General features: G+C 39.1%; 1 protein-coding gene across 1 annotated transcript in view; it reads left to right on the forward strand.

The window, feature by feature from the left end:
• Nucleotides 1-1,352: 1,352 nt before the first annotated feature.
• Nucleotides 1,353-25,704, forward strand: part of LOC148012268 (myosin-H heavy protein) — a 53,155-nt gene continuing 28,803 nt past the window's right edge. The window contains exons 1-7 of the mRNA XM_087669454.1: nt 1,353-1,611; nt 12,205-12,258; nt 12,427-12,490; nt 14,056-14,114; nt 14,208-14,329; nt 14,525-14,584; nt 14,663-14,721. Of these exons, the coding sequence (XP_087525580.1) occupies nt 1,465-1,611; nt 12,205-12,258; nt 12,427-12,490; nt 14,056-14,114; nt 14,208-14,329; nt 14,525-14,584; nt 14,663-14,721 (565 nt within the window). The 5' untranslated portion in view covers nt 1,353-1,464. The remainder of the gene's footprint in view (nt 1,612-12,204; nt 12,259-12,426; nt 12,491-14,055; nt 14,115-14,207; nt 14,330-14,524; nt 14,585-14,662; nt 14,722-25,704) is intronic.

Consider the following 25,704-nt stretch of genomic DNA (forward strand, 5'->3'; position numbering starts at 1 on the left):
ATTGGTTAGTGGGTACATGGCAAATGTTTAGATATTGTCTATACAATGGGATTAGTTAGAGGTATATGGCAAGCCTTGGTAAGAAGCATTGGAAGACAATAAAGAGTATCGTGAGATGCTTGAACCACACTGGATTAATGTGCATAACTTCACAATCACAACACCACAAGGATATGTGAGAGGAAAAATATATTGGGTACATTGAATACAAAGATTCTTCTTCATTGACATGATGGCTCCCTTGTATTTGTAATCTTCATATAAAGAGATGCAACTATTAACTTAAGGTTTGCAAATTAGTAGCATTAACATACCTTCACATTTGGGCAAGCTTGTTGATTCCATGTGATAGGGGGTCACCCCTTGACTTTCACATACTCATGGTTTTTTATTAAAGTCATGAACACTTCAGGAACATACTTCGGGGAGAACTTGAAACTTATAGCTCTACCCATCTTCCAGTATGAATAGTAGCTCCCATCCTTCGCTTCTTCAACCTCCTCATCCTCACCCGCAACAAGGACATTTCCTTTGTCTTCAGCTTTGTCACCTTGGCTTAGCCCAAACTCCACATGTTGGTGTTGTCCACAAATTAGCACCCTCTTAATAGTCTACATCTTGGCATGCTACTATTGTCCTCCTCATATATCCAAAGCAATGCCAAAATCCCACTTATATATCCATCACAAGGCCTTGCTTTCTATCTTCAAAAGCATAACGATTATTCCAATAGCAAGTGAAAAAACGCTAGAGCATGAGCATCATATTCAACATTATCATCATGATCACAACCATCATACTTGATGACATGATGGCATATGTTTTTGGGGGTAGCCCTCCTTATCATGGTGACAAAAAACACATAATTGTATGCTTTTTAACATACCACTAGATTGCGTTCAAATGTTGTGATCTTTTGTCTAAAAAGTCAGTATCATCCTGGTGACCACTCCTTGGTCTCATAACGCAAGTAGGTTATGCCTAGTTTTGGTTCTTATGTCATTGAGTCATAGAGACATCCATGATGAGAGTCTTCAAATCTGTAGTCCATGATGTCTTTAAAAACCTATAGTTCCAGGTTTAACTATCATAATTGTGACTCCATAGAAAAACCATGCTATCCATGTCAAGGAACACCTCTTTATCTTTGATGCAATGCAACAAACGACGACATGGAATTGTTCCGGCCACGTTAAAACCACTCTGTCACTTCGGGCACTCGATGAATGCAAAATAGATTCGGGCTGATGGAAAGGAGCTCTCGGGAGGGAGATGGCAATTTAAATTCTGGTCGCGGACAAGTAGAGATTTTCTAAATACAACACATAACTATATATATGATACGATATACGATGTAATCATATCATAATAGAAGAGCGTCATCTCTCTCTCTCTCGCTCTTTCTCTCACGGTTTTTCAAAACAGGAGAAGAGCGGCTGCTGCGCATAGCGTAGTTTCACCGCTATGGCGCGCAAGGGCAGTAAGCGGGGCCTTCCACGCACCGGATCCCCTCCTCAGAAACGGAAGGAAGCCCAGGAAGAAGTAGTCGCTCAGAAACCGCAGCACCAAGCTCAGGAGGAAGAAGAGGCGCCTCCCTCACCCTCTCCTATGGCAAGTCCATGTTCTTCGGCAATGTTTCTCTCTTTCTCTCTCTCTCTCTTGCGGGCGCGGGCGCACACACACACGCACAGAGAGAGAGAGAGAGAGAGAGAGAGAGAGAGAGAGAGAGAGAGAGTCGAAAAACCACTCAAACTAGATGCTTTTCCTCCTCTGATGATTTTTACTTGAAGCCTTCTGTAATCTGAGTGCCGCTTGGTACGTTTGCTTGCTGTCTCTGTCTTTTATTTTATGAAAAATGAGGCCATTGATTCCTTACTGCAGTTCAGAAAACCTGTGTATTTATGTATGGCTAGCAAAGCTGTGCAGAAGTCAAATCCATGGTTGAGAAAGCCTGGCTTTGCTATGTTGGTGTCTTGGTTGATATCTGACGATGGTTTGAACCTTGCAGTAGCATGTGTTTGATGACATCCGGAAGGCTGAGCTGTCATTTGAAAGTGCATTTGTGTGTCTCAGTCCGTGTATCAAAAATAAATAGAGAATGCTTATATCTGATTTTATAAAACCAGCAGATGTACGGCGTTCATCTCACTTCTATCACCACTGTTTGTTAACCCTCACAGTCCTCATCAACTACATTCCTTGTCGTGTGGTTTTTGTTGCTCAAAGTAGCCTCTTGTTGGCAGCCATATATCTCTGAATTCGGATAATGGACATCACCTGTTATCAGGATTTTAATCTTCACAGTTTGCAAAGACTTGTCTTTGCCGCAACATTTGTCTATGTGGCATGTCATGAGGCATCTATTAGCTGCATTTGTTACACGTCTGATTTAAAAGTGTGTACAATGATGCTTTGCTTGGATTTTTTATGCATTGGTATTACTCCATGGTTATCGCTACTGTCTTTTAAGCTAATCACAACATTGAGTACTGTATTACGCCACAAGAAATTAGGACTTATTTACTTCACGATTATTGACCAATTTATTCTGCCTTCCTACAGCCCCAGAAAGGAAATTGAGTACATTTCTGTTATTTGAGTTTTTGTAAGACAAGTGTTTGGAAAAAAACTAGAAAGGGGCTGGGACCCCAGCCTCTGGTGTTGCTGCTTCAGTGCCTGGTGCTACTGCTATGGTGCTGTTGTTCTAGCTGTGATGTTGCTTCCCTCGCAGTCACATCTCTGACCATTACTGCTACTGCTGCTATGCAGCTGTCCCATGCCCAAAACATGGCATTACTGTTTCAGATTGCTGCATCACTTGATCATGCTGCTATCCAAAGAAACATAACAGGTCTGCCATGTCTGTGAACCACTGCTATAATCTAGGAGCCTTCTGTTGCTGTTGCTGCGGTCCTGCATGGAAAGTGCAGGTATGGCAGGCTGCTATGTCATCAGATTAACTCATTATTGCACTTTCAGTTACTGATTGTGATGTTGCTATCTCCTGACAGCCTTTTTTGCCACCAAATGCAGCTATGCTTTTTCTCTAGCTTGTTTGATAGCGAGTGTTCATTGGCTACTTACTTACATTTAGGTTCTTCAAGTATGATGCACTCATTACTGTTTATGACATCTTTGATGACTCCTTGAAGTTCACACAGTTTGGACTGAAGTCCTTGACCCTTGTGCTTCACCCACTGCTTCAAGCCTTCACCTTTCATTCAGCTTGCATTGCAGTTTGCACTGCTTCTAGTGCTTTACATTCATACATTGTATCTCTTATTTGACTTGTGCAAAGGATATTGTACTTATTTCTTCCTTTCATTTGAGCATACACTATTATTTGAGTAGTTTGCACTTCATGTTTTCTTGTTAACCCATGTATTTCTCACATTATGTTAGTTGCTAGCTTTTGAAACCTCTGATCTATAGTGATTGGAATAGATAGTTCAGATTGGTATAGCATATGGCCCTTGTTTTGCGTAAGATATATGACATTTTCACAAGTTAGGAAAGCATGAAGATTTGTTCAACCTTTCTTGTTTGAGAGCTCGTGCAATTTTGAAATTATTTGTAACTAGCCTTGCTATAGTATATGGCCCTTGTTTTGTGTAAGATATATGATATTTTCACAAGCTAAGAAACATGAAGATTTGTTCAACCATTCTTGTTTGAGAGCCAGAGCAATTTTGCAATTATTGGTAACTAGCCTTGCTTTCCATTCTATTTTTTTAATTCTCATACCCTTTTTTTGGGGGGGAGGGTAGGGGGGGTTGGTTACTATAGCAATTGAGCAATGTGGTGCAATGTCTTTAAATTAGTTACATTGCACAAATAGATCTTTAAAGGGCATTAAATCTTTTGTTACAATGATGATTTTATTTGTTTTTTGTCATTGTAGAAAGACTTATGGAAGGAAGCCTTTCCCGTTGGCACTGAGGTACAATATTGTTCCAATCAATTGCCACTTAATATTGAACTTAGTGAGACTTAGTAGCTTTAAAAGGTGTTATTGTTTCTTGTGAACATTTTACTCCTTAATGTGTTGAGAAAGTTGCATCTCAACTCAATTAGTTTGTATTTGGTAAGGTGTTTGAGGATATATTTGTGAATGAGGCATATTTATACATGTAGAGGTGTCATGGTACATGTTGGCATATTGAGGTTCTATTGTGAACATTAAATGTTTCAATCTAGTTGGCCTTTTTTTAAAAAAATCGATAGATTTGGAAATGATTCATTTGATTGCACATAATGTTTACATAATTGAAGCTTAGAAATCTAGTTGTATGCACTCGTATTCTTGGAGATACACATGATTGTTTTGTTTTAGCCATATTATAAGATGTGTTCGAAAAGGAAATTGAAATGGTTTTTTACAACATTGTTCTTCAATTTAGAGATTGGATTTCTAAGTTAGTGTTTTACTACCTAGTATTGTTATTGCTTAGTTTTGCATGTGCTTGGATTTGACAAAGGCTACTATTAGAGTGCTTTGTAGGGACTAGATTAGATAATGTTGAACTTGATTCCCTAGGCAACAAGTGCCATTTAATTGTCTAGGCAAAAATATTGCAAAAAGTTGCAAACTACAGACGATGCTCGTTGGACCTCTACTTTCCCAATTGATTTTTGAAGTCCAATCTACATTGGAGACTTCCCTTACCTCCTGTCTTCAGACTATTTACACAGGGGTTTATAATTCATTGCAAGACAAGGTTGATTCCTTGACTAGTTAGTTGAGCAAAGCTTGGGAGGACTTGGCATTTGAAAAATCTACCCTCAGTGACATTCATAGACACATGATTGAAGCTACTACTTTGATGGATTCCCAACACGCCCAAATCAAAGAGTTAGCAACTAAAGTCGCTACCTTAGAAGTCGAGAATGTGTCTTTAATTGAAGAAAATAATGCAACTCTCGAGGACATGATTGAGTGAGCGTGTAATTTGGGCACTTGTGAGGGTTTGCAAATTTCTAAAGCAATGTGTTACATGATAAATGTTTTTTGGACACCAAGGATTATGTGCACATTAGTGGTGTAAATTGTTAAAGGATTGGGGCGTGCCAAAATCATGAAAGAAGTTGTATGTGACGTTTCAAAAAATTTTTGGATTTTTTTTTTGTTTTTTTGTATTTTGTTTTTTTAATTTTTTTGTGGATTTGTTTTTGATTTGTGGTTTTGGTTTTGTTTTATTTTATTTTACTTGTTATTGTTTTTTAACCTTAAAAAAGAAGATATGAAGAGTAAGCATCTTAAAATTTGAGAAATTTTGCATGCTTGTACTCTATAGTTGTTTGAAGTGGGATACCCAAAGCCATGCGCTCCTCTTTTAGCATTGAAATACAAGGAATAATGGCCATTCATGGTAGTAGTTGCAATTGCTTTGGACAAGTTGAAATATTTTGTGAATTCAAACCAAAGATGGAGATGTGAGAATCATGAAAGTAATTCACCTTGAAATCAACTTATGGATTAGCCCATTTGGCAAGTGTTGTCTTGCACTAATTCCTCATGACCTTGCCTTGGAGTTGATATGTCCCCATGTGTTTTCAAAGGGAAAACAAAAACAAGGTGCCCAAGTATTTGTGTTGGTAGTGAATTGAAAAGGTGTTGGAGGGGTGGAAAATTACCCCCACGCATTGTAATGGATGTGTTTCCATGTGCTTGTTTCCCCCCTTTAGAAAAACCTGTTGACTTCATTGACAAGCTAGGAAGCACTTTTCATTCAATCCATTTTGTACATGTATTTTTAGCATGCTAACATTTGAATCCAATGGGATGATTTTTTCATTGAGGAAAAAGATGGATATTGGGAAATATAGTGATGCAAAAGGTGATTCTTCATCATTATAAAAGATCCCAAAGGGGTGCAACAAATTGATCCAAGTTAGAATTTTGCAAACCCTTCACGGATTTAGAGCTTGTATAGGTGTCCTTAATTGATGTTATATCCCTCGTACAAATTTGAGTGAAGAATTGATATTGAAGTCACTCTTGAAGATTTAAGGCACTTAGTCACAACAAGGTATTCACAGGTTGAAACAAGGCTCTTATAGGAAAAAACAAGGTGTAGGATTGTTGTGAATAGCCATAAATTTGGTGCTATAGAATTTTCTCGATTTTAATGAAAAGTTAAGTACTCATTTTGAAGAGAGCATTGTTACCTTCAAATTGAATCAAAAAGTATAGAAATTAAAGATTGAGACAAAATTATAGCTAATTATTGATAAGTGGTTTTGTGGGCAATACTTGGTATGGCAAGGGATGGAGGAAAGAATAAGGCCTAGGATGACCTAAACAACTAATAAGAGATTTTATGGTTGAGAATAGTCTTGATGAGCATCAAGAAAAACTCCAATCGAAAGGAGATTATGGTACTTTGAATACAATCTTATGTAGTCATGAAACACATGTAGTAAGACATTATGAGTTAGTATCCATGATAGATCAAATGTTCTTAGCTAGCATTGAAATTAAAGATGCCATTGGTAAACTCACAATCCAAATTGCTTAGCTAATTGCAATCTAGATGGTAGAGAAGAAAAACAAAGAGAGATTACCAGTTGCCATTGATTTGAGACAATCCTTTTAGCCATTAAGTATTGACTCACAACATAGTATTATTGACAAAAAGGGCAAGCCATATAGCCAATATGAAGTTGGGGAACCCTCGCAATGTAGTGAGGAGCCAATTGGGGGCATTCATAGTGTAAATTCTCAAGGGCCAAGGAGCCAAGCACCTATGGGTAGATATCAATCAGCTTTTGAAAGGTGTTTCTCAAATAACGGAGGCCCGAATGATAGCTATTTGGATTAGCAAAAGAATGAAAAGCCATGCATTAATGAGAGGGAGTTGGATGATAACATAGTCCTTTTCGAGAAAAGCAGGCAATCATCTTCACCATCTAGCTCGGAGAAGTGGATAACAAAGTTGGAGTCTAATTTTGACTATCCAAGCTCAACAAGCAAAAGATACATTTTGCCATGTTTCATTTGGAAGGATTCACTCACACTTAACGGAGATATGTAAAAAGAGAGAATCAGTTTATAAATGGTGGGGAAGACTCCAAAGCATCAATGGTGTAAGTTTTTGTGTTTCCCTTGAGAGTAGAAGTTGGCAAGAAGATGGTATGGCCTTGAATAAAGGAATCTTGTGATTAGAAAGTATACAAGTCAATTCTTAAATCTAATGATGCATGTGGAGAGTGCTTGAAAATTCCAAGCTCACAACTACATTTATGGACTAGAACCAAGCTTATTTGTAGATATCATGGCACAAAGCCCTACCACTCTTTTCAAAGCAAGTGAGCTTATCAAGAGAGACATGCAAATATAGGGGAGAGGCTAGTTTTTCATAGCCTTGTGGACAATAAAGATTGATTAAAAACAAGGGTAAATCATGGTAGATTCATCATGCTTACTAGCAATCCAAAGTGCTAAGATACCCTACATTCAAAGTGTCAACCTAAGCAAACAATTTCTGCATGGGGAATCAATATATTGAAATGAAGTCACCATCAACTTTTACTACAAATAATGAGAAGCTTATCCTAATGGAGGTTTATAGGGAGCATAATGAGAAAAGACTTTGCTTTAAGTGTGGAGGGAAGTATACTATAAATCATTCTTCAAAATTCATCTACAAAGCCAAAGTCTATAGCATGTTGGTGCTTCAAGATTTGGACTATAAACCAATGAATGATGGGAATGAAGTGGAATAGTTTTATGATTCCATTCATGGCTTTGATTGCTTTCCTTTTGATCCAAGTGGATTAAGGATTGATATTTAAAAAGGCTTTGCCTCTATTTTTAAACGATCTTTTGTAGGAAGACTATGTTCATTTATTAGGCTCTATTTTGTTGCAATCTACATGCAAAGAATTCTTTGTTTTGGACCATATTTGATTTTGAATTAATTATAGAGAAATGATTCATACATAGATTAAAAGTGTTGAAGGAGATTTTTCTTTTAAGCTATAACATGCATAATTTGGATTAGTGTACATGAAGTTGTGATAGATTTTATGGATTAGGGTTTGTAGTAGACAACATTGTTTATCTTTAAGAAGAGCTCATATTTGATGACTTATGGACCATGTTTGCATCTTAATGATTCTCAACGGATATACATACACTATACTTGGTTCTCGGCTCTATATTTGATATTCCTTTGGAGGCTTTTTGAAGATTAGGAAATCTTTTGTTAGGTCTATATTGAGTATATCCTTTTTACCACTTGGAAAATCTTGTAATAAAAATATTGATGTATTCGATAAATATACTTGGAGTCACATTGACATAATTATATGAGATGTGAGAGATTATTTTTAAATTATCATTTAATAATAATACAAGTCTCTTTATCTTTTTAAGCTTCTTTTACATCTTTTATGACTTTTTGCTATTTTTCTTCTTTCCTCTCTCCTTGTTCCTTTTCTAAGGTTCTCTCTCAGTTTGTTTCCTCTCTTTATGACCTTGCAAGTCGATGCTTTTTTTTTTTTGGCAAGAAAACACATTGATAAGAACGATATGCTTCATTGCAATATGGAATGAATGGAACAGGGGCTAGGAACATTGGAATGCTGTTCCATAATGGAGGGGAACAAGAAATGTGTTTCAATAGGGAGGAGCATTTCCAGGAGTTTGTGTCACAACATTCCTTGAGTTGGAGCATTTCAACTAGGCATTCTGTTTCCAAGTGGTGATACTTTTTGTAATTGCTTTTCTTATTTACTTATATAAATATTTTAATTTTATTTTTTTTAGTTGCTATTGCTTTTGCAGAAGAGGTATCCATTGGAACAAATTGAACTAATGGTGTGTTTGAGCCTTGGGACCAGTTTTATATTGAATGGGCATTGAAGAATAGAATGCCAGTGGTTTGGGATTGTGTGCTTAGCCACTGGAGATGGTGTAGGACAATGAGCTTGGTCAAGATAGAAGATGCACATGTGAGAATGCTCACGGAATAAAAGTCACCGTAATTGAGCCACATTATACTTTTTAATGTGGTTGCAATGATAAAAGTTGCTCAAAACATATTGAGGAATGCAGGGGTTACCATCCTTCAAATTTAGAGAGTTATTATTTGTGGACCCCAGAATCTGTCTGCGTCATTATCTTCGTTTGTGCAGGAGGATTAATTCTCTAGTCTGTGTCGAGGTCAAAATTTACATTGATCATGAAGAGTTTTAGATTGGAAGGTTTAAATGGGAAAATTGTTACATATATGTCGTGTGTCACAATTTGGGCACAAATTTCTAAAAGAAAGAGAGAGCATTATAAAAAACGTAATAGGTAGGAGGGGCAGATCTAAGGGTGAAGTTTTCAAGGACTGAGGGTAGATTGCTGCAAGTACATCAACTATGGAGAGTACTTTTATCTTTGACTTATGTATGGAGGTAGAACTTGCTTCCTCTGGTCAACTCTCTCTCTGTTCTCAGAGAAAATGCTTTGCATGATAGGCTAATTTCATTGAATGTATAGTTCTATGTTTTCTTTGCACTTCTGTTGAGGCAAGAGCCTCACTGTCCAGGTTCAGGAGCAATTGATTGCTTCTCCAATGCATGAACTAAAGAAAGTGATGACCATGCCACACAAGAATAGTGTTTTTAGCTTTGATTTAGTGTTGTTTGTGGGACTATTTTACTGTTGGAATGATGCTAGGGTCAAAAGGATCGTGGTACAATTGGTATGGAACAGATTTGGAATGGAATAAAGTTGAGAACAAGTCAAGAAACAGTAAATGTAGTAAACAAAAAGTTTTGCAGATTGCAATTTTGCACTTGAATTATTGAGTTATAGTCACGGAAAGTGTTTTCCTACTTGGGATGTTATTTTGGATATGCCGTACTGTCCTTATGTAGCTGAAATTTACTCAAAAAAGATGAAAGTCAAGTGTCCACAGGTTTTGTACTTTGGAACATTTCATTTTTGTAACTTTCCATCTTTTAATTGATAAAGAAATATCGAAAGGGCCGTTGGACTTCGGGGTGAATTTGGTATTGAGCAAGGGAGTGAGGTCTCTGTTTGTGTGTGTATGTGAAAAGACCAAGTATTAATTGAAGAAACTATCGCTTTATGTGAGTCATAGACCGGTTTTACATTCCATGTCGGGAATGTTGTGTTCCAACAAGTTGTGAAACAGCACCAACACTACCTCATTTCCCTACATGGAACATTTTCATCTTGCCGTTCCATGTTAGGAATATGACGTTTTTCTTTTACCTTATGGTCCATTTTTTACTCGCGATTCTAGGATAGAGCGTTTGTTTCTTTTTTGTCTTGCCTCTTCCAACCTGTCTCGTCTTAGTATCCTTGCTTTTGTTTTTGTCTTGAATTGTTCGACAATTGACTCCCTTGCCTAGTTGTTGACTTTGTAGGTTGCGTGGCACACTTGCATGTTGCTCAACAGTGGATAGGGTCGTAGGCTAATCAATGAGTCACCGTGATTGGATAGTCACACTTGCCTTTCTCTCTCTCTCTCTCTCACACATACACACACTTATACGTGAAAGGGGGTGAGTTCAGTAGTAGAGAGTAGTGTGTGGAGACTTGAGTTGGGTGTGTACTAGTATCACACAAAGAATAAAAGAATGTATTTATACTTAGGGTACGGTACACACCCTCACAAGGGTGTGGTCACACGTACAAGTAAATATATACATGAGAGTAGGGAAAAGTCTTTACATCCAACAATCTTCCACTTAAAGGTCTTGAGTGAACCGTTAACCAACTCCCACTAGTCGAATGCAACGCTCATGTTGAGCCTTTGCAAGACTCTTGGTGAGAACGTGTGCAAGGTTATCTTGTGTTTTGATTTTAGTTAGTGTGACTAGACCATCATCCAGAACCTGTTTGATAAAGTGATATTGCACATCAATATGTTTGGTATGTGCATGAAACATGGCATTCTTAGATAGGCATATAACATTCTAGCTATCACGTTTGTAGTTACCTTGCTTCAAACTCAGTGGAAAAGAGATGCATGCTCTAAATGTAGCTGCCTCCTTCACCAAAACATGTGATAGAACTCTTAATGTCCCCATTTGACTTAGACTTAGGCTCATAGGCAAGAGATGATTGTGCATGACACGCATAACTGCAAACTTCAATGCTTAATCTTGTCTCCACTTCTTTTATGATTTCATGGATATAAATTTTTTTGAATAATTCTCATGTTTTTGACACATTATGTCTCGAAAAGAAGTGAATATTATGGGTGTTGAGCATACTATGTTGTGTAGGGTGTTTACAACTAGGAGTTTAGGAGTTTCATCATACACCCACCCAAGCCATGTACATGTTAACAAGTCATTGATGAGGTCACGTGTGGAATGGTGTGAGTGGTTTAAGGAGGTGTTTGTGGCTGCATGAGATTGAGCAAAGATTGATTGTGACTATCTTGGATTGGGTAGGGATGTGTGTTGCAGATAGTGTGGGAATGTGTTGGATGATACTTAACTTGGGCTCTTGGAGCCATACTTTGTACAATCTCATATTAAGTGCTATAAATCTGAGATTTAAGGCTTGTTTCCGCCTTTAGATTCTCTTATCTTTTCTATTTAGTTGTGCTATTAGAAACTAGTGCCTTAAAAGTCGATATTAAAGCCAACCCTCGAAAATCAGGCAAAGAGTGACTGGAGTTTGAGGATTTTGTTTTGTTCTAGAGTAGCACTACACAAGGGCTGTTGTCTTGTACTTGCTACTGCTGGTTGATTGAATGGGGTGATTGTTTGTGGTGTTTCATTCTTTTGTCATTGAGAGGACTGCTACATTGTGCTGATTTCCTGCATTCCTCAGCCTCGGAAATATCATCCTCATGTCCAATATCGAGTAATGGTGGTTTGTTGTATTGGGAACCAAATTGGAGGATGACACCCTTCTTCAATATCCCTTAGTTCCTCTTGGAGATAGTGTTGGACAGTCTTTTGCTCTTTCAGTACTCTGATTGTATTCCATACCTCTATTGTTACATCCTTGGATATCTAGATGGATGCAAGCAACATTGGTCACAATCTTGGCTCATAAAATGACTAGTGCAAGTGCACTAGGGAAATTTATTTGGTGGAGCAGTTAAATTCCTGGACCTTATGGTTGGCTTAGTTTATTTGCACATTGTAGATTGTGGTATGGTTGTCTCCATTGCGAACGTTTATATTTTGTTTAATTTGCTATATTCTGTTGTGGCTTTCTTGCAGTGGGACAATTTTGACCGTGTGTATGAAATCAAGTGGGACTTTTCTAATCTGGAGGTCAGTGGAATGTTTTGGTGCATTTTGTAGATGTTGCAATGGTTGTACTTGTTTACAGAAAAAGTATGATCTCTCCTGACTGAGCTTTTGCCTTGGTTGCTCACACATTAATTAGTGCAAGCAGTTATGAGGCTGAGAAACTGATTAAAAAAGATGTCTGCTTTGCAGCAAGCAGTGCAAGAGGGTGGAAAGCTTTACGGAGAGAAGATCTTTCTATTCGGATGTACTGAACGTGAGTTTACCTCTTTACAAGTGCTTTTGTTTCTTTCCAGTTAAACCACTTGGCATAACAATGTGACAAAGTGATTGGAATCTTGATGAGGCCAAGCGCGATGAGGTATTCAGGGACTAAACTGAAATATGTTCCCACTTTAAACCGGCATAAGCTGCTGCACAGCACGATGCCAAGTCTTCTATTAAATTTCTTACAGTTTCCCCAGTCCCCTGCTTCCATAGGGAAGAGCTGTGGGACAGAAGCAGTGGGAAGACAGAGCAGAGCTTAGAGGAAGAATTATGGGGAACATTTAGAAAACTTTTAAAGATGGAGTGTGTTTCCCATTGAGGAAAGTTGCTTTTATTGTACAGTGAAGCTTCCCTGCCCATATCCTGGCACTAGAACCATCCTCCTTGCCATACTGCTTCTTGGGTCTTGAGGCCTCCAAAGTGTGTACTTTGAAGGTCCAATTAAACTTGGTAAATTTTTCCATACAGCTGCTGAGGTGAATGCTTGCTGTATTTAGGGCAATCAGCCACTAACTGCTGCAATGCTATATGGTGAAACTCCATGACCCATTACACATTAATAATCAAAGAAATGAATTGGGAAGCTTTTTTTTTTTTCACTGAAACTAGATGTCAAGTTTATGGTGGTGGGAAAGGGTTGCCAAAAAATTTCTTTGAGAAATGGGATCGACCAGGGCATTTCTTGAAAACCTTAGCTAAGGGTCTGAGTATGACGATGTAGATGTGATCTAACTGTCTGTTGCCTGGGGGTAGGATCTTCCAAAGAGGTGGAGGCATGCAGAAAACTGTCCTACAAGCTGTTTCCCCTTGGGGTGACCTGGTCCCTGGTGTGTCTGTTGTTTGGGACAAGGGTCTTTTGGGGATTTACCCAAAGGGGGGCGACTCCCTCTTCACCAAGGAAGTTGCAAAACATGCATTGGGATGGCCCATAGTGCATGGTAAGCAAGTACCAAAAGGATTTGATCCCTTTGAGTTTAGCCATTGTGAGGCTTAACACGAGGCACAATGTCATTGCTGGGCCTTGCATCCAGTGAGGACCTGCTAGAGCTGTGCATTATCTGGTCAAGAACCAATTTGATGGCAAGCCTGTCAAGTGTTGCACGAGCATGGCACATCACAAGCTGAGGAGGTGCTTTGATGAAGCCAGCAGGCTTCCTATGTTCATCTAGCTTTGTTGAATTATCAGGTCTCTTCTCTTTAACCACATAGTCAAAATTTGCTGTCGAATAGCCAACAAAGTCATCTTGCCACTCTTCTTCTGGAGACATAACTCGGATTTTGATTGTCTCACAAGGTTTGGTAGGGGGGAAACTGTCAGTCCTACATGTGGAACCATCTCTTATGAATTGACAGATACAAATTTAGATACACCTTTAGATATGGACAAGTATGTTAAGGACACATTAAGAGTAGTTTTGAAATATTCTGGTTTTACCTGAATGCAAATAAGAATGAGATTTTGGACTGCCTTTAGTTTTGTTTTGATGCCTTTTCAGCTGTGCAACTAAAAGCTCTTGCATATGAATACAAGACTGAACATTACTTTATGCACAGCCCAAATGGTGCAGGTTGGAGACGTTAGGAAGGTGGTTCAAATCCCAGCAATTGTTGCAGTAAGTTTTTTGTTTCTGAAAAGTCAAAATTTTGGTACATGTCAGTACATAAGACCAAGGCATATGGGCAATAAATTTTTCGCCTGTTTTCAGGTTGCTTCTCCTCAAGAACCCTCAGATAAACTAGGAGTCAAATCTGTTCAAATGGTTGGTGAGACCATTGTCCCAATGAAAGAGATGAAGATGTGCTGGGTTCCATATATGCCAGCTGATAGGTGGTTGCATAAATCTCTTACTGTACAGTTTTTTCATGTGATTGGGTCCATAAATTGCTCACACCCTTTGTTTGTTCTTTTAATCCTTTCACATTGTTTTGATTTTAAGTGGGGTTCAAGTGCATTGCGCATCATGCATTGCTAGTTAGAAAGCCATTGTGTAAGCTTTGATGCATTGTTTTGAAAATTTTACAGGAATGTTTCTATGGAACGATTCAAGTGCAATATTTTCACCTTGAAGTGTGTGCAACGAAGGTAAGCCAATTGATTGCAAGGGTTTATTGCATACATTTCCATTTGTATGTCCTTATTGATATTCTTTTTTTGTTCCAGAGTTGCTTTGAAACATCTAAAAGAAGAAAGGGTGAAGAAGTATGACTATTGTCTACCTTGTAAGTTCTATGTGTCTGTTTTCAGCTATTTTACATGGACTTTAATTGCATTGAATGGTGATTTCTGACTCCATTATCAAACACTGCAAGTTAGGAGATGCAAATTGAACATGAAGCTTGTAAGTTAAGTGTTTTCTTTTAGTATTGAGATGTGATAGGTGTAATGACTTCCTCAACCAATTTCTGTTATTTGTGACCTCTTTTGGATATTTTAATTCCTATATAACTTATGGACTATCGGATATGATTGTTGAAAGCTCAAGGAGGTAGTACTTGTTAGTTATTAGTCATGATTTCAATTTAGCCATTTGCAAAGCTACCTTGATACCCATTTTTGACATTATTGTATTGACAATGCTTAACAAGTTTATAGACATAATCATGCTCTACTCTACAAGCTAACATGGATTGAGGTGTGTGTGGTTGAGAAGTTGCCTTATGAAATGGAATGTTTGAAAAAATAATGTTGGAACACTTACGCAAGTGCTTATGTTATGACTATATTGAGAGCTCTTTAGTACAATAAAAACTCTCAGTACCATTTGTAGACTTGAGCAATGTTTATTTAGACTAATTCCAAGAAGTAACTTTGAAACGTGGATAGTTGTAGAGAGATCGTCTTACTAAAAGGTGAAAAAGGCCAACAAGCAAAGCAAATTATAAATTGTAGACAATCATCGAGAGATTGTCTTATAGAAAGGTGATGAAGGTCATAAGAGTGTTGTGGACAAGAATTATATTCATATGATGTGAAAAATCTTAGTATTTGCATCAACCAAAGAAAATATTTGGTGTAAAGTGTGCCCTCATAGACAAAAAATATAAAACATAAAAGTATTTGATTGTAAGGTAGGCTTCAACATGTTTGCAAGGAAGAAAACTAGGGAGCAAAAGCCAAGGTAATATCTCGAAATCAAGCAAAATGAAGGCATTGCCATTTTACCTCAAGGGAATTTTCTTCAAGGTGTGATTAACAGAATGGGCTAGAGTAACTTAGAGATAATGAACACAGAAGATGAATGAAGAATAGTGAATAAATACATAGAATGCTCAATGTACACTATGCAAGGTGAAGACCGGACCTTAAACTCGTGTCCTTGGAGGACGGAGGTAGAGGAGATGAGCTAGAGAGTGTGCCATACTCTATACTGTTCTTAAAATGCAAGGGGCAGCCTTCGAGATTTGTAAAGTTTGGATCAGGCTGAACATGCAGTGGTAGCATGAAACAATGGGCAGCAAGCTGAGAACTGTCAAGGAGATGAAGGCGATTGCTGTAGATAGCACATACAGTTGTTAGAATGCTCTAGAAGGGCTGGTGTCAACTGTATGCTGCAAATGCAAACAATTGAAGTGCCACAGACTATAGGCAATGGCTAGGAACAAGTGTTTGCAGGTTGGAAATTGCCATCAACAATGAACACAATGTTTGGATGGTTGTAGATTGATCACTAGGTGTTGATGGAAGGCTGGTCACCACCATGAATTGAGGTATTTGCCATGAAGGGGTGTAGATAGCAATGGAGATGTGGATGCTAATTGATAGAGGATTTGCAATCACAAGATGGGGTTGAGTGGTGAGTAGCTTGTCTAGTTGTAAATGAGTGGATCCTCCCAAACTAGGGTTTGGCTAATGGGACACAAACACTCTAGGAACACATTTCTTTTTAATAAAAGTTTGGTAATAATTGAGTTTTGGTGATGTAATAAGGAGCTAATCAATGTCTAATGCATTTTTTAGCTCAACATGAAGACCTTGCCACAAGGGAGAATTGTGTAATATATTGATTTCAAATTTCTTTTGTATGAACCATCTTTAAGCCTTTGGCTCAAGAATCTTGAGAGAGTAAAATTTTCCATTCGCATATATTGCCATTGTGATAGTCTTGTTGTCATGCAAAAGGATTATGAAGGGGACAATTTAATCAAGGGTTGGGGTAGGGGTAATGGTCGGTGTGTAAAGAAATACTCGTTTATACAACAAACTTAATTGTATGACAAAGCACAACTTGATAAGAACTCAATTAGGGTTAGGGTAACTCAGAGACAATGAATACATAAGGAGATAGTGAATAAATAATGAATGTAGAATATTGGCGATGCTCAATGCAACCAATACACTATGCAAAGGTGAAATTTTGACCCTTGAACTCCGGTGCCTCAAGTATTGGGGCAAAGAGTACGAGTTGGAAGGTGTGTCGTACTCTAATGTGTTGAGCAGTTGTTGAGCGAAGAGCATAGTTGAGAGATGAAGGTCGAGCATGAGTGAGCGAGAGAGAGAGTGATGGTTGAAGAGTGAGTGAGCAGAGTGAAAGTACGATTCGGTTAGAGTGTTTCAACAATGTGTTGGTACACAAAGAATAAAATGTATTTATACTTGGGGCACGTAAAGGGTACATTCACATGTACAATGTGCGTGTACTATACACGGGGGGTTAAAACCGGGCCTTTATCCCAACAACCTCCCACTTAAAGGTCCTATGTGAATCTCTAGCTAACCAACTCCCACTAGTCGAATGCAATGCTTGTGCTGAGCTTTGCTTAGACTTTTAGTGAGAACATTTGTAGGGTTATCTTGTGTTTTAATCTTGGTCAATGTGATTTGACTAGCTTTGAGAATCTATCTGATGAAGTGACATCGCATATCTATATGCTTTGTGCGTGAATGATACATGGCATTCTTAGCTAGATACATAGCACTTTGGCTATCACATCCCAAAACTGCAGTATCCATAGACATGCTGAGATCATTTGCAAGTTTGCTCAACCATATAGTTCCCTTAGAAGCTTCAGTAGCTGATATATATCAGCTTCAGTGGTACTCAATGCAACAATGTTTTGCAACTTGGAATACCAAGAAACAATTCCACTAGCAATTGTAAAGATATACTAGGTCCTCCAGTGTCCAAGTCACCTGCCATGTTTGCATCGCAATAACCTTGCAAACTACGTGCACCCTGCCCATAGCAAATACTTTTTCTTTGTGTATCCTTAAGGTATCGAAGAATACACTTGACAGCATCCCAATATGCTTTGCCAGGATTTGACATAAACTTGCTAACAAATCCCATTGCACGAGCAATGTCTGGACGAGTAGCAACCATAGCATACATAAGAGAGCCACAAGCTAATGCATAAGGAACTCCCTTCATAGCATTTGCTTCCACATCATCTTTCAGGCTATTGGCTTTGCTAAGCTTGAGATAAGGAGGTAAGGGTACCCCAAAAGGCTTAGCTTCAGCCATGTTAAATTTGTCCAGTACCTTTCCAATGTACTTTTCTTGAGATAAAAACAACAATTTTTGCATTCTATCTTTACGAATCCTCATGCCCAAAATATGCTTTGCATTTCCCAAATCTTTCATGGAGAAGGCTGATTTCAGCTGATTTTTGAGAGCATCCAAGCTAGTCTTCCTTTTCCTAGCTAGTAACATATCATTCACATACAAAACAAGTATGATGGAGTTGTCATTTGTATCCTTTTTCATGTACAAGCAATGATCTGCATGGCTCCGTGTAAACCCCTTGAGATAGCATAAAAGTGTCAAACTTTTTGTACCACTGCCATGGTGCTTGTTTCAACCCATACAGACTGTATTTTAGCTTACACACCATTTGCTCTTTTCCAGGAACTACAAAGCCCTTAGGTTGTTTCATGTAGATTTTCTCATCAATGCCACCATGCAAGAAAGCTGTTTTTACATCTATTTGATACAGCTCTAAGTCCAATACTACAGTAAGAGCAAAAAGCACATGTACAGTGGTCATCTTCACAATAGGTGAGAAGATCTCTCGAAAGTCAATCCCTTCCTTTTGTGCGTACCCCTTGGCAACTGGCCTTGCCTTGTACTTGGGTTTCCCATCAACTGTCTTTACTTTGTACACCCATTTGTTTGGAAGTTGCTTCCTTCCCTTGGGCAATGACACAAGATCCCAAGTATCATTTGCATATAGAGATTTAATCTCTTCTTGCATAGCTAGCTTCCACTTACTGTTGGGCGGAGAAACTAGAAAGGCAGGGCTTTGAAATTGTAAGCGGACACGAGAGAGAGAGAGAGAGAGAGAGAGAGAGAGAGAGAGAGAGAGAGAGGTATGGAATGGCGTGCATGCAAGGTTGAGAAGCTTGAGAGGACAAGGAGGAGATTTTGCTTGCAAGGAGGGGTCAAACCTATGTGGTTGCCTTTTTACGTGTGTAGACTTGCGAATCCAATGATCAATATTTTTAGGAATCGGGTTTACATCTGAAGGTATATTATTTTCAGCATTTATTGGCTGCTGTAAGCTATTTTTAGCATGTTGTTCTTGCTGGACAGCACCTTCATTTTCATTTCCAGCACTTGCATTTTCATAATCAGCAAGCCTATCTTGTTGTCCATGACCTCCTTGTGCTTCTATTTGCTGTCCATCATCATCTGGCTCAAAAATAACCGGCCGATTATCAGTTTCAGCTTGTGGTACAGCACCATGAGGCTCATTTTCTAAAGTAATAGATGGTTGCAAACTCTGAAACTTCATCTTTTTCAGATCTTCATTAGAGGCTAAAGTATCTTTCAGCAATTTTGCCTCATTAAATACAACATTACGGTTGCGAATAATTTTCTTGGACCGAGGTAACCACACTCTATAGTCAAATTCACCCTCATCACCATAGCCCATGAAAATGCCTTTGGTGGATTTTGGGTCAAGTTTGTTCCTCAACTCATCCCTAACATGCACAAAAGCATCACAGCCAAATATGCGTAAATGGTCATATGAGGTTGATTTGCCAGACCAAACCTCCTCAGGGATGCTATTATTTAAGGACGTGTTTGGAGAGCGGTTGCAAATGTGGACCGCGGTTTTGAGTGCCTCTCTCCAAAATGCACGAGGGAGATTAACAGTGGACAATATGTATCACACTCTTTCACATAAAGTCCTATTATATCTTTTAGCCACCCCATTTGAAGAAGGGTTGTAAGGGGCTGTAAGCTTCCTCTTAATACCAGTCAAGTTTAGAGCCTTTTCCATCAACCCTCTTCAAAGAGGTAAGGGCATCAAGTCCTTTTTGGCTCATATGGCCTAATCTCTTATGCCATAACCAAGTGGCTGCAAATTTTAGCAACTGCAGGAAACTTGCCATTCAAGACTTTACAGTGCAAACAATACAAAGTACCTTTCTTGGTTTCTTTTGCAATCAGCATGGAACCCTTTTTCACTTTTCACAAACCACCACCAAATAGTGTGGTGTAGCCATGCAAGTCAGGCTGACCAACAGATAGTAAATTCTTTTTAATGCTAGGCATATATCTGACATCTTTCAACACAAGCTCTTGACCATTGTCTAAAGACAAGTGTACTGTGCCAATCCCATCAATGTTGCAGGCATGGTTATTTCCAAGATACACCTTTCCATAACTGCTTGCATTGAACATAGCAAAATACTTCAAGCAAGGAGTTACATGGAAAGAGGCACTAGAGTCTACAATCCAAGTCTGAGTGACACCATCATCAAACTGACAAAAGTGCATCAATCACATTAGCCTTGGTAATTTGTATATCTTGCATGTGATATATAAGGGCATCATAATCAACTGCACATAATACATTAGTCTCTGTATCTGAAAGCTCCTCTATGACCACACTAGAGGTCACATCGGCCTTTTCTTTGCCTTTGGTTGCCTCCGATACATCTGTCTTTTCTTCCTTCTTCTTTTTATCTCTTGCATTCTTATTTCTCTCTTGTTTCTTCTTGTAATACTTGCAATCAGGTTTCTTGTGGCCTTTTCGATCATAGTGATAGCAAGTAATGCCACTCTTTTCTTTTTCTTTGCTCTTGCTCCTGTTTCTGTGCCCTGCATTTGTATTTTTCTTTTCAGCCTTGCCTCTTACATTGTAAGTTGAGTTGTTGCCTTCTCCACTAGACATACGTCTAATTTCTTCATTCAAGATAGAACCCTCACCCCATCATATGAGAGATTGGGGTTATTGTTAAGTGAAACCACCAAGGTCTCCTAAGAGTCAAGCAGTGTTATGATAAAAAAGATCGCCCTCAATCATCAAAGTCCAAATTTGCATCTTTGAGTTGATTTAGAATCCCTGTAAATGCACTCAAGTGCGCAGTTGCAGGCTTTGACTCATCTAATCGCATATTCACCAACTTGCGCATTATATGCACTTGATTAACAGGTGTGGTGATCTCATAAGTAGTTTTCAGCTTATCCCATATTGCATAACTTGTACCTAAACCCTTAATGTCTGTCAGAATGTCATCAGTGACACATATCTTTATGTAAGCCACAGTCTTTTTATTTACTCTAGTCCAATCTGCATCAGACATTTGTGCAGGTTTATCTTCTTGCAAAGCATCCTCACAATCCTTTAGGAACAAAATGCCTTGCATACGGTCTTTCCAAAGGTCAAAGCCATGACCATCAAACCGTTTGATCTCCATCAAACTCTTAATATTTGAACTGGAAGAAATTGCAGTCATTTTATCACGAACACAAGAGTAAATGCACTAATCTGTAGAAGCACAAGCTGAACCAACAAAGTACATTGTTGTTCTTTCTCAACTAGAAGTAAATCTCTACTGTTTGTACATGAACCAACCATCACACGGGTAAAAATGCAGACATTTACCAAATTGTACGCAAATTCCCAAAATTTCAAGTACAAAATTGCATGAATGTCAGCCAATTCGACCCAGTTGAGCAAAACTTTGCCAATGTATGAAAAGCCCCAAATTTCTTGGATCCAATGTCAAGAAATTTTACTCAAAAGAGCAAAATTTTGACAAATTTGGAAAAATCCCCAAATTAATTGAGGTCATTGCTCGCAATGTTTGCAATTTCTAACTCGAAAGTCATTGATATGCATAAACGATATCAAATTTGAAAAAAGTCTCAAATTTTTGGCTCGAATCTTCACAGAATTGAGATTTGTGCCTCTTACATGTGAACCAGTCTAGGCAAGTAATTGAAAAATTAAAGTTTTTTTTTTGTTTTTGATTTCAAAAAATTGATGGGGAGTCGTTGATTGTCACGGGATTGTCATTGGTTTCGTCTGTTGGTCAGTCGTTGCCCGATCGGTGCGTCTGTCTGATGGACTCCATTGCCCGGTGTGTCACGTTGCTGTTGGACCCCATTGCCGAGTCGCGCATCTAGTCTCCACGTGCCGCCTGGCCTCCACGTTGGTCACGACTTGTTTGTTGGTTCTCGTCGGTAGTTGGATTGGTGATGCGTTCGGTTGCTGCCAACAGTTTTTTCCTCGGTTGTTGGTCTTCTTTACTTGTTGACTACGTATCACTTGTTAGTTGTGTTTGTCGATTGGGAAGACATTGGAAAGCGTGCACAGAACCTTAAGCTCTGATACAAGTTGTTCAGCAAAGAGCATAGTTGAGAGAGATGGAGGTCGAGTAGGAGTGAGCGAGAGAGAGTGTGACAGTTGAAGAGTGAGTGAGCAGAGTGAAAGTACGATTCGGTTAGAGTGTACCAACAATGTGTTGGTACACAAAGAATAAAATGTATTTATACTTAGGGCATGTAAAGGGTGCATTCACACGTACAATGTGCGTGTACTATACACGGGGGGTTAAAATCGAGCCTTTATCCCAACATAACGGGTCCCAAAATGTAGTAGACAGTCTCCATAAATGTATAGTACGGGCAAATGTAGCTGTAGGTAGCTGGATTAGGGATAGACAGGGAGCTAACATTGAAGTTTTGTCAGGAGAAGTAGATGATGTGGCAGTTGTGTGATAGGGCAAAGCAATAAAATGCAGCAAATTTGATGTTGCCAATAGTAGGCGATTGCTCTTGGAGATGAAATGCAAGTTGATAAGGCTCCTGTAGTAGTAGATGCAACTAGTCAATGTGTTGAACAACGAAAACAGTTTGGAGAAGGTTGACAGTAGCAAAAGGTAGTCAGCAAGTAGGTGGAAGCAAATTGAGCTGTAGTTGCCAATAGCCAGGGTCCAAGAGATGTTAGGAAGGAAGTGCCAAGGGCAAACAATAGTAGACAGCATTTCGAATTGAGATATGTTGCGTGTGGGGTGTGGACAACGGAGTTTAGGTGCTTGCAATTTATAGAAAAGGAGATTGGGGCTGAGTGGTGGGCAGCTTGTCTACCTATTTATGGATGGGTGTTCTCAAATAAGGATTGGGCTTATGGGACACAAGTACTTTAGCATCGTGTTTCTTTTTAATGAAAGTTTGGTAATTTTGAGTTTTGGTGTTATTAAGAGCTAATTAAGTTTACAATGCATTTTTATCTCAACAAGGTGGAGAAGGTAGAAGAGCAACAAGACCTCTTTTTTTCCTTGTATAAATGAGCCTCTTGTCCTTGTGATGGTGTTGTCTCCTTACGCTTGATACAAGCTCGGCTTTCCTCCATGATAATAGGCTCCCATTCATTCATTATGCTCTCTTCATTGATTGCACCTCATGTTGGTGGTTGTCAAGATTGAGAGAAATTGTCTCTCACGTCTCTCAATCTTTGTATGATTGCAAATCAAAGCTTCTATTATTTCATGTTATAATTGCTTGCAAAGGCTAAAATCATCATGTTGAAAATATAGTTGAACAAATCTATTAAAGATCTAGTGTAAAACAACATGGCATTGTCAGAGCGTTTGAGATCGAAAGTCTACCACGGGGGTAAGAGACAGTAGAATGAAGGGAGATTCAGGGAGAGCAATTGATGAAAGAGAAGGGGTTCGAAGAAACAGAAGATGTAGAAGAATACTCATAGAGGTGAAGCCTGTCAATTTATTTTTGCATCCTAAGAAGATAAATCGCTTGTAGACCAAAAATGTACATCAAACAGTAGCTTCTTCTTTGCTGCTTAGACCGCCAATTTGATGCTTCCATTGGTTTCGAAAGAGGGGTAAAATAGTAGGACATTGGTCAGAATACTCTTAGATCACTCCTTTTTCCAGTTCAGAGTGATGTTTGTTGCTTGTAAACTGTGATCGCACGCCGCGCGATTTCGCCAATCCATCTTTTTGTATAAAATCACCCAAAAATGGTTGAAAGCCTCTTGCTTTTTTGTACATGTCATTCTATTCTAGAAATTGTCTATAGCTTTTGGATATTTATAAGAAATAATATCCAAAATATAAAAAATAAGCTAAATTGATGAAAAAATCTAGTATTTTTAAATCATCCACACTACGGACATTGACACTAATGACTAATATGGCATTTACTCTCTAGATCAATAAGAAAGTTGAATGACGATGTACTCTAGAGTTTTTTACACTCTGTTCGCATAGTGGCACGACATCCACCTCCTCTTAACTTGCACATCCTCCGGCATGTGCCAAAGTCTTATGGATATGCAGTGTTTGAAGAAGTATCCTTTGCCATGTCAATGTCTTTATCTTCTACCTCTTTTTCTTTCATATTCTCACATTTATGCTCAGTATCCAACTCCTTCAACTCATATGTTGAAGACTCTCTACGTTTAAAGAGCTTGATATGTTTTTCAGCCATTGGAATCCTTAGGGTTGTCCCATCCATCTCATTTAATGCATAGGTAGCATTGTCAAAAACAAACCTTACCACATATGGACCAAACCACCGCCTTGCTATCTTTCGATTGGCACTATGTTGATTTTTCAAGCTACTATCATAAACTAGCATTCAGTTTCTTTATTGTATAGCTCGTGGTCGAAGTTTGTGTCGCTTGTCAAATCTTTTCTTGTTCTTGATCGTTGTAGTTTTCAGCTTTTTCATGGTTGTCTCGATGTCTTCAGGCTTTCTTTCTAATTGTTTAATGCATAGGACCAACAACTCTTTGTTAGCGATGTTAGATTCTGGTTTGGCCACAGTCGGACTGACCAGTCGGACTGCCACGTGGCAGTCCGACTGTACTGCACTAGTCGGCTGCATTTAATGCAGCCGACTTGCCTATTTTTGGCGCCTATTTTCTAGCTATTTATAGCCGATGTCCAGCACTGCTTCTCACACTTCTGATTGCAGGTTTCAGGCTGGAGATTCGTGCAGATTACGTATTTGTTTGCAGATTTCAGGCTGGAGATAGTGCAGATTGCAGCGGACTTTGAGGTGAACAGCAGGTTGCATTGTCAAGGTGGAGACACGCAGTCCCGCTCACTGCGCCCGTGTACATATCTGCATATCTTTGTATACAACACACTTTATACAGCAGATCTTCATCTTCCACTGTCTCTTTCTCTCTCTTCTCTCTGCGTTCTCTCTCTCTCAGTCTTGGTCCCACGCTTCCGCATCGCTGCACTCTGACATGGTATCAGAGCAGTGTAGAAGGGCTTACTGAGTGAAGAACCAACCTGAAGAGGAGATTCCATCGCGACACAAGGCTGCGTTTCCAGCGTTCGAGGGCGTGCGGGAGGGCTGCGTATCGGAACAAGGCTGAAGGGAGCGTGGGCGTGCGGGAAAGGAGTCCAGTTGGTGGATTTGCTGCTGTTTACTGCTGTTTGAAGAGGAGGAAGGCTGAGTTTTCAGCTTTCAAGTGCAGGTTTTGCTTTTTCATTGCCTCCGACGGGTGAAGAAGATTCGGGACGCGGAAGAAAGAGCCCTAGCAGGCTGCGTTTTCACAGTCAGAGGGGGCTACTTTTGCGTTTGTGAAGGCATTACAGGTGAAGATGTCTACAGAAATTGACTTGGAGTTCCAGACAATCATGGGCCTGTCTTACCGGCTCTTCCCGCAGATCAAAAGCTCGATGGCGACAATTACTGCATTTGGCACGTGATGATGTTGGCCATCCTTGAGTCCTACGATTTGGCGGAGCTTGTACAGGAGATCGACCGGCCCTCGGTGAGAGATGAGTCCAAACTCTCTTCCGATGCTCGTGCGGAGTTGGCCAAGGCACAATCTCATTGGGACAAATAGAATGCCCGGATTTGTTCTTTTCTTTTTTTGTCTTGTACTACAGCTGTGATAGCCCACATCGAGCACTTGACGGTGGCTCGGGAGATATGGTTGGAGCTTGATCAGATGTATAACTGGATGACCCTTATAAAGCGGGTT

This window comes from Lygodium microphyllum, chromosome 27 (assembly GCF_053477565.2).
Source record: "Lygodium microphyllum isolate KBCC chromosome 27, Lygodium_microphyllum_v1.1.10, whole genome shotgun sequence".
Lineage (NCBI taxonomy): Eukaryota > Viridiplantae > Streptophyta > Polypodiopsida > Schizaeales > Lygodiaceae > Lygodium > Lygodium microphyllum.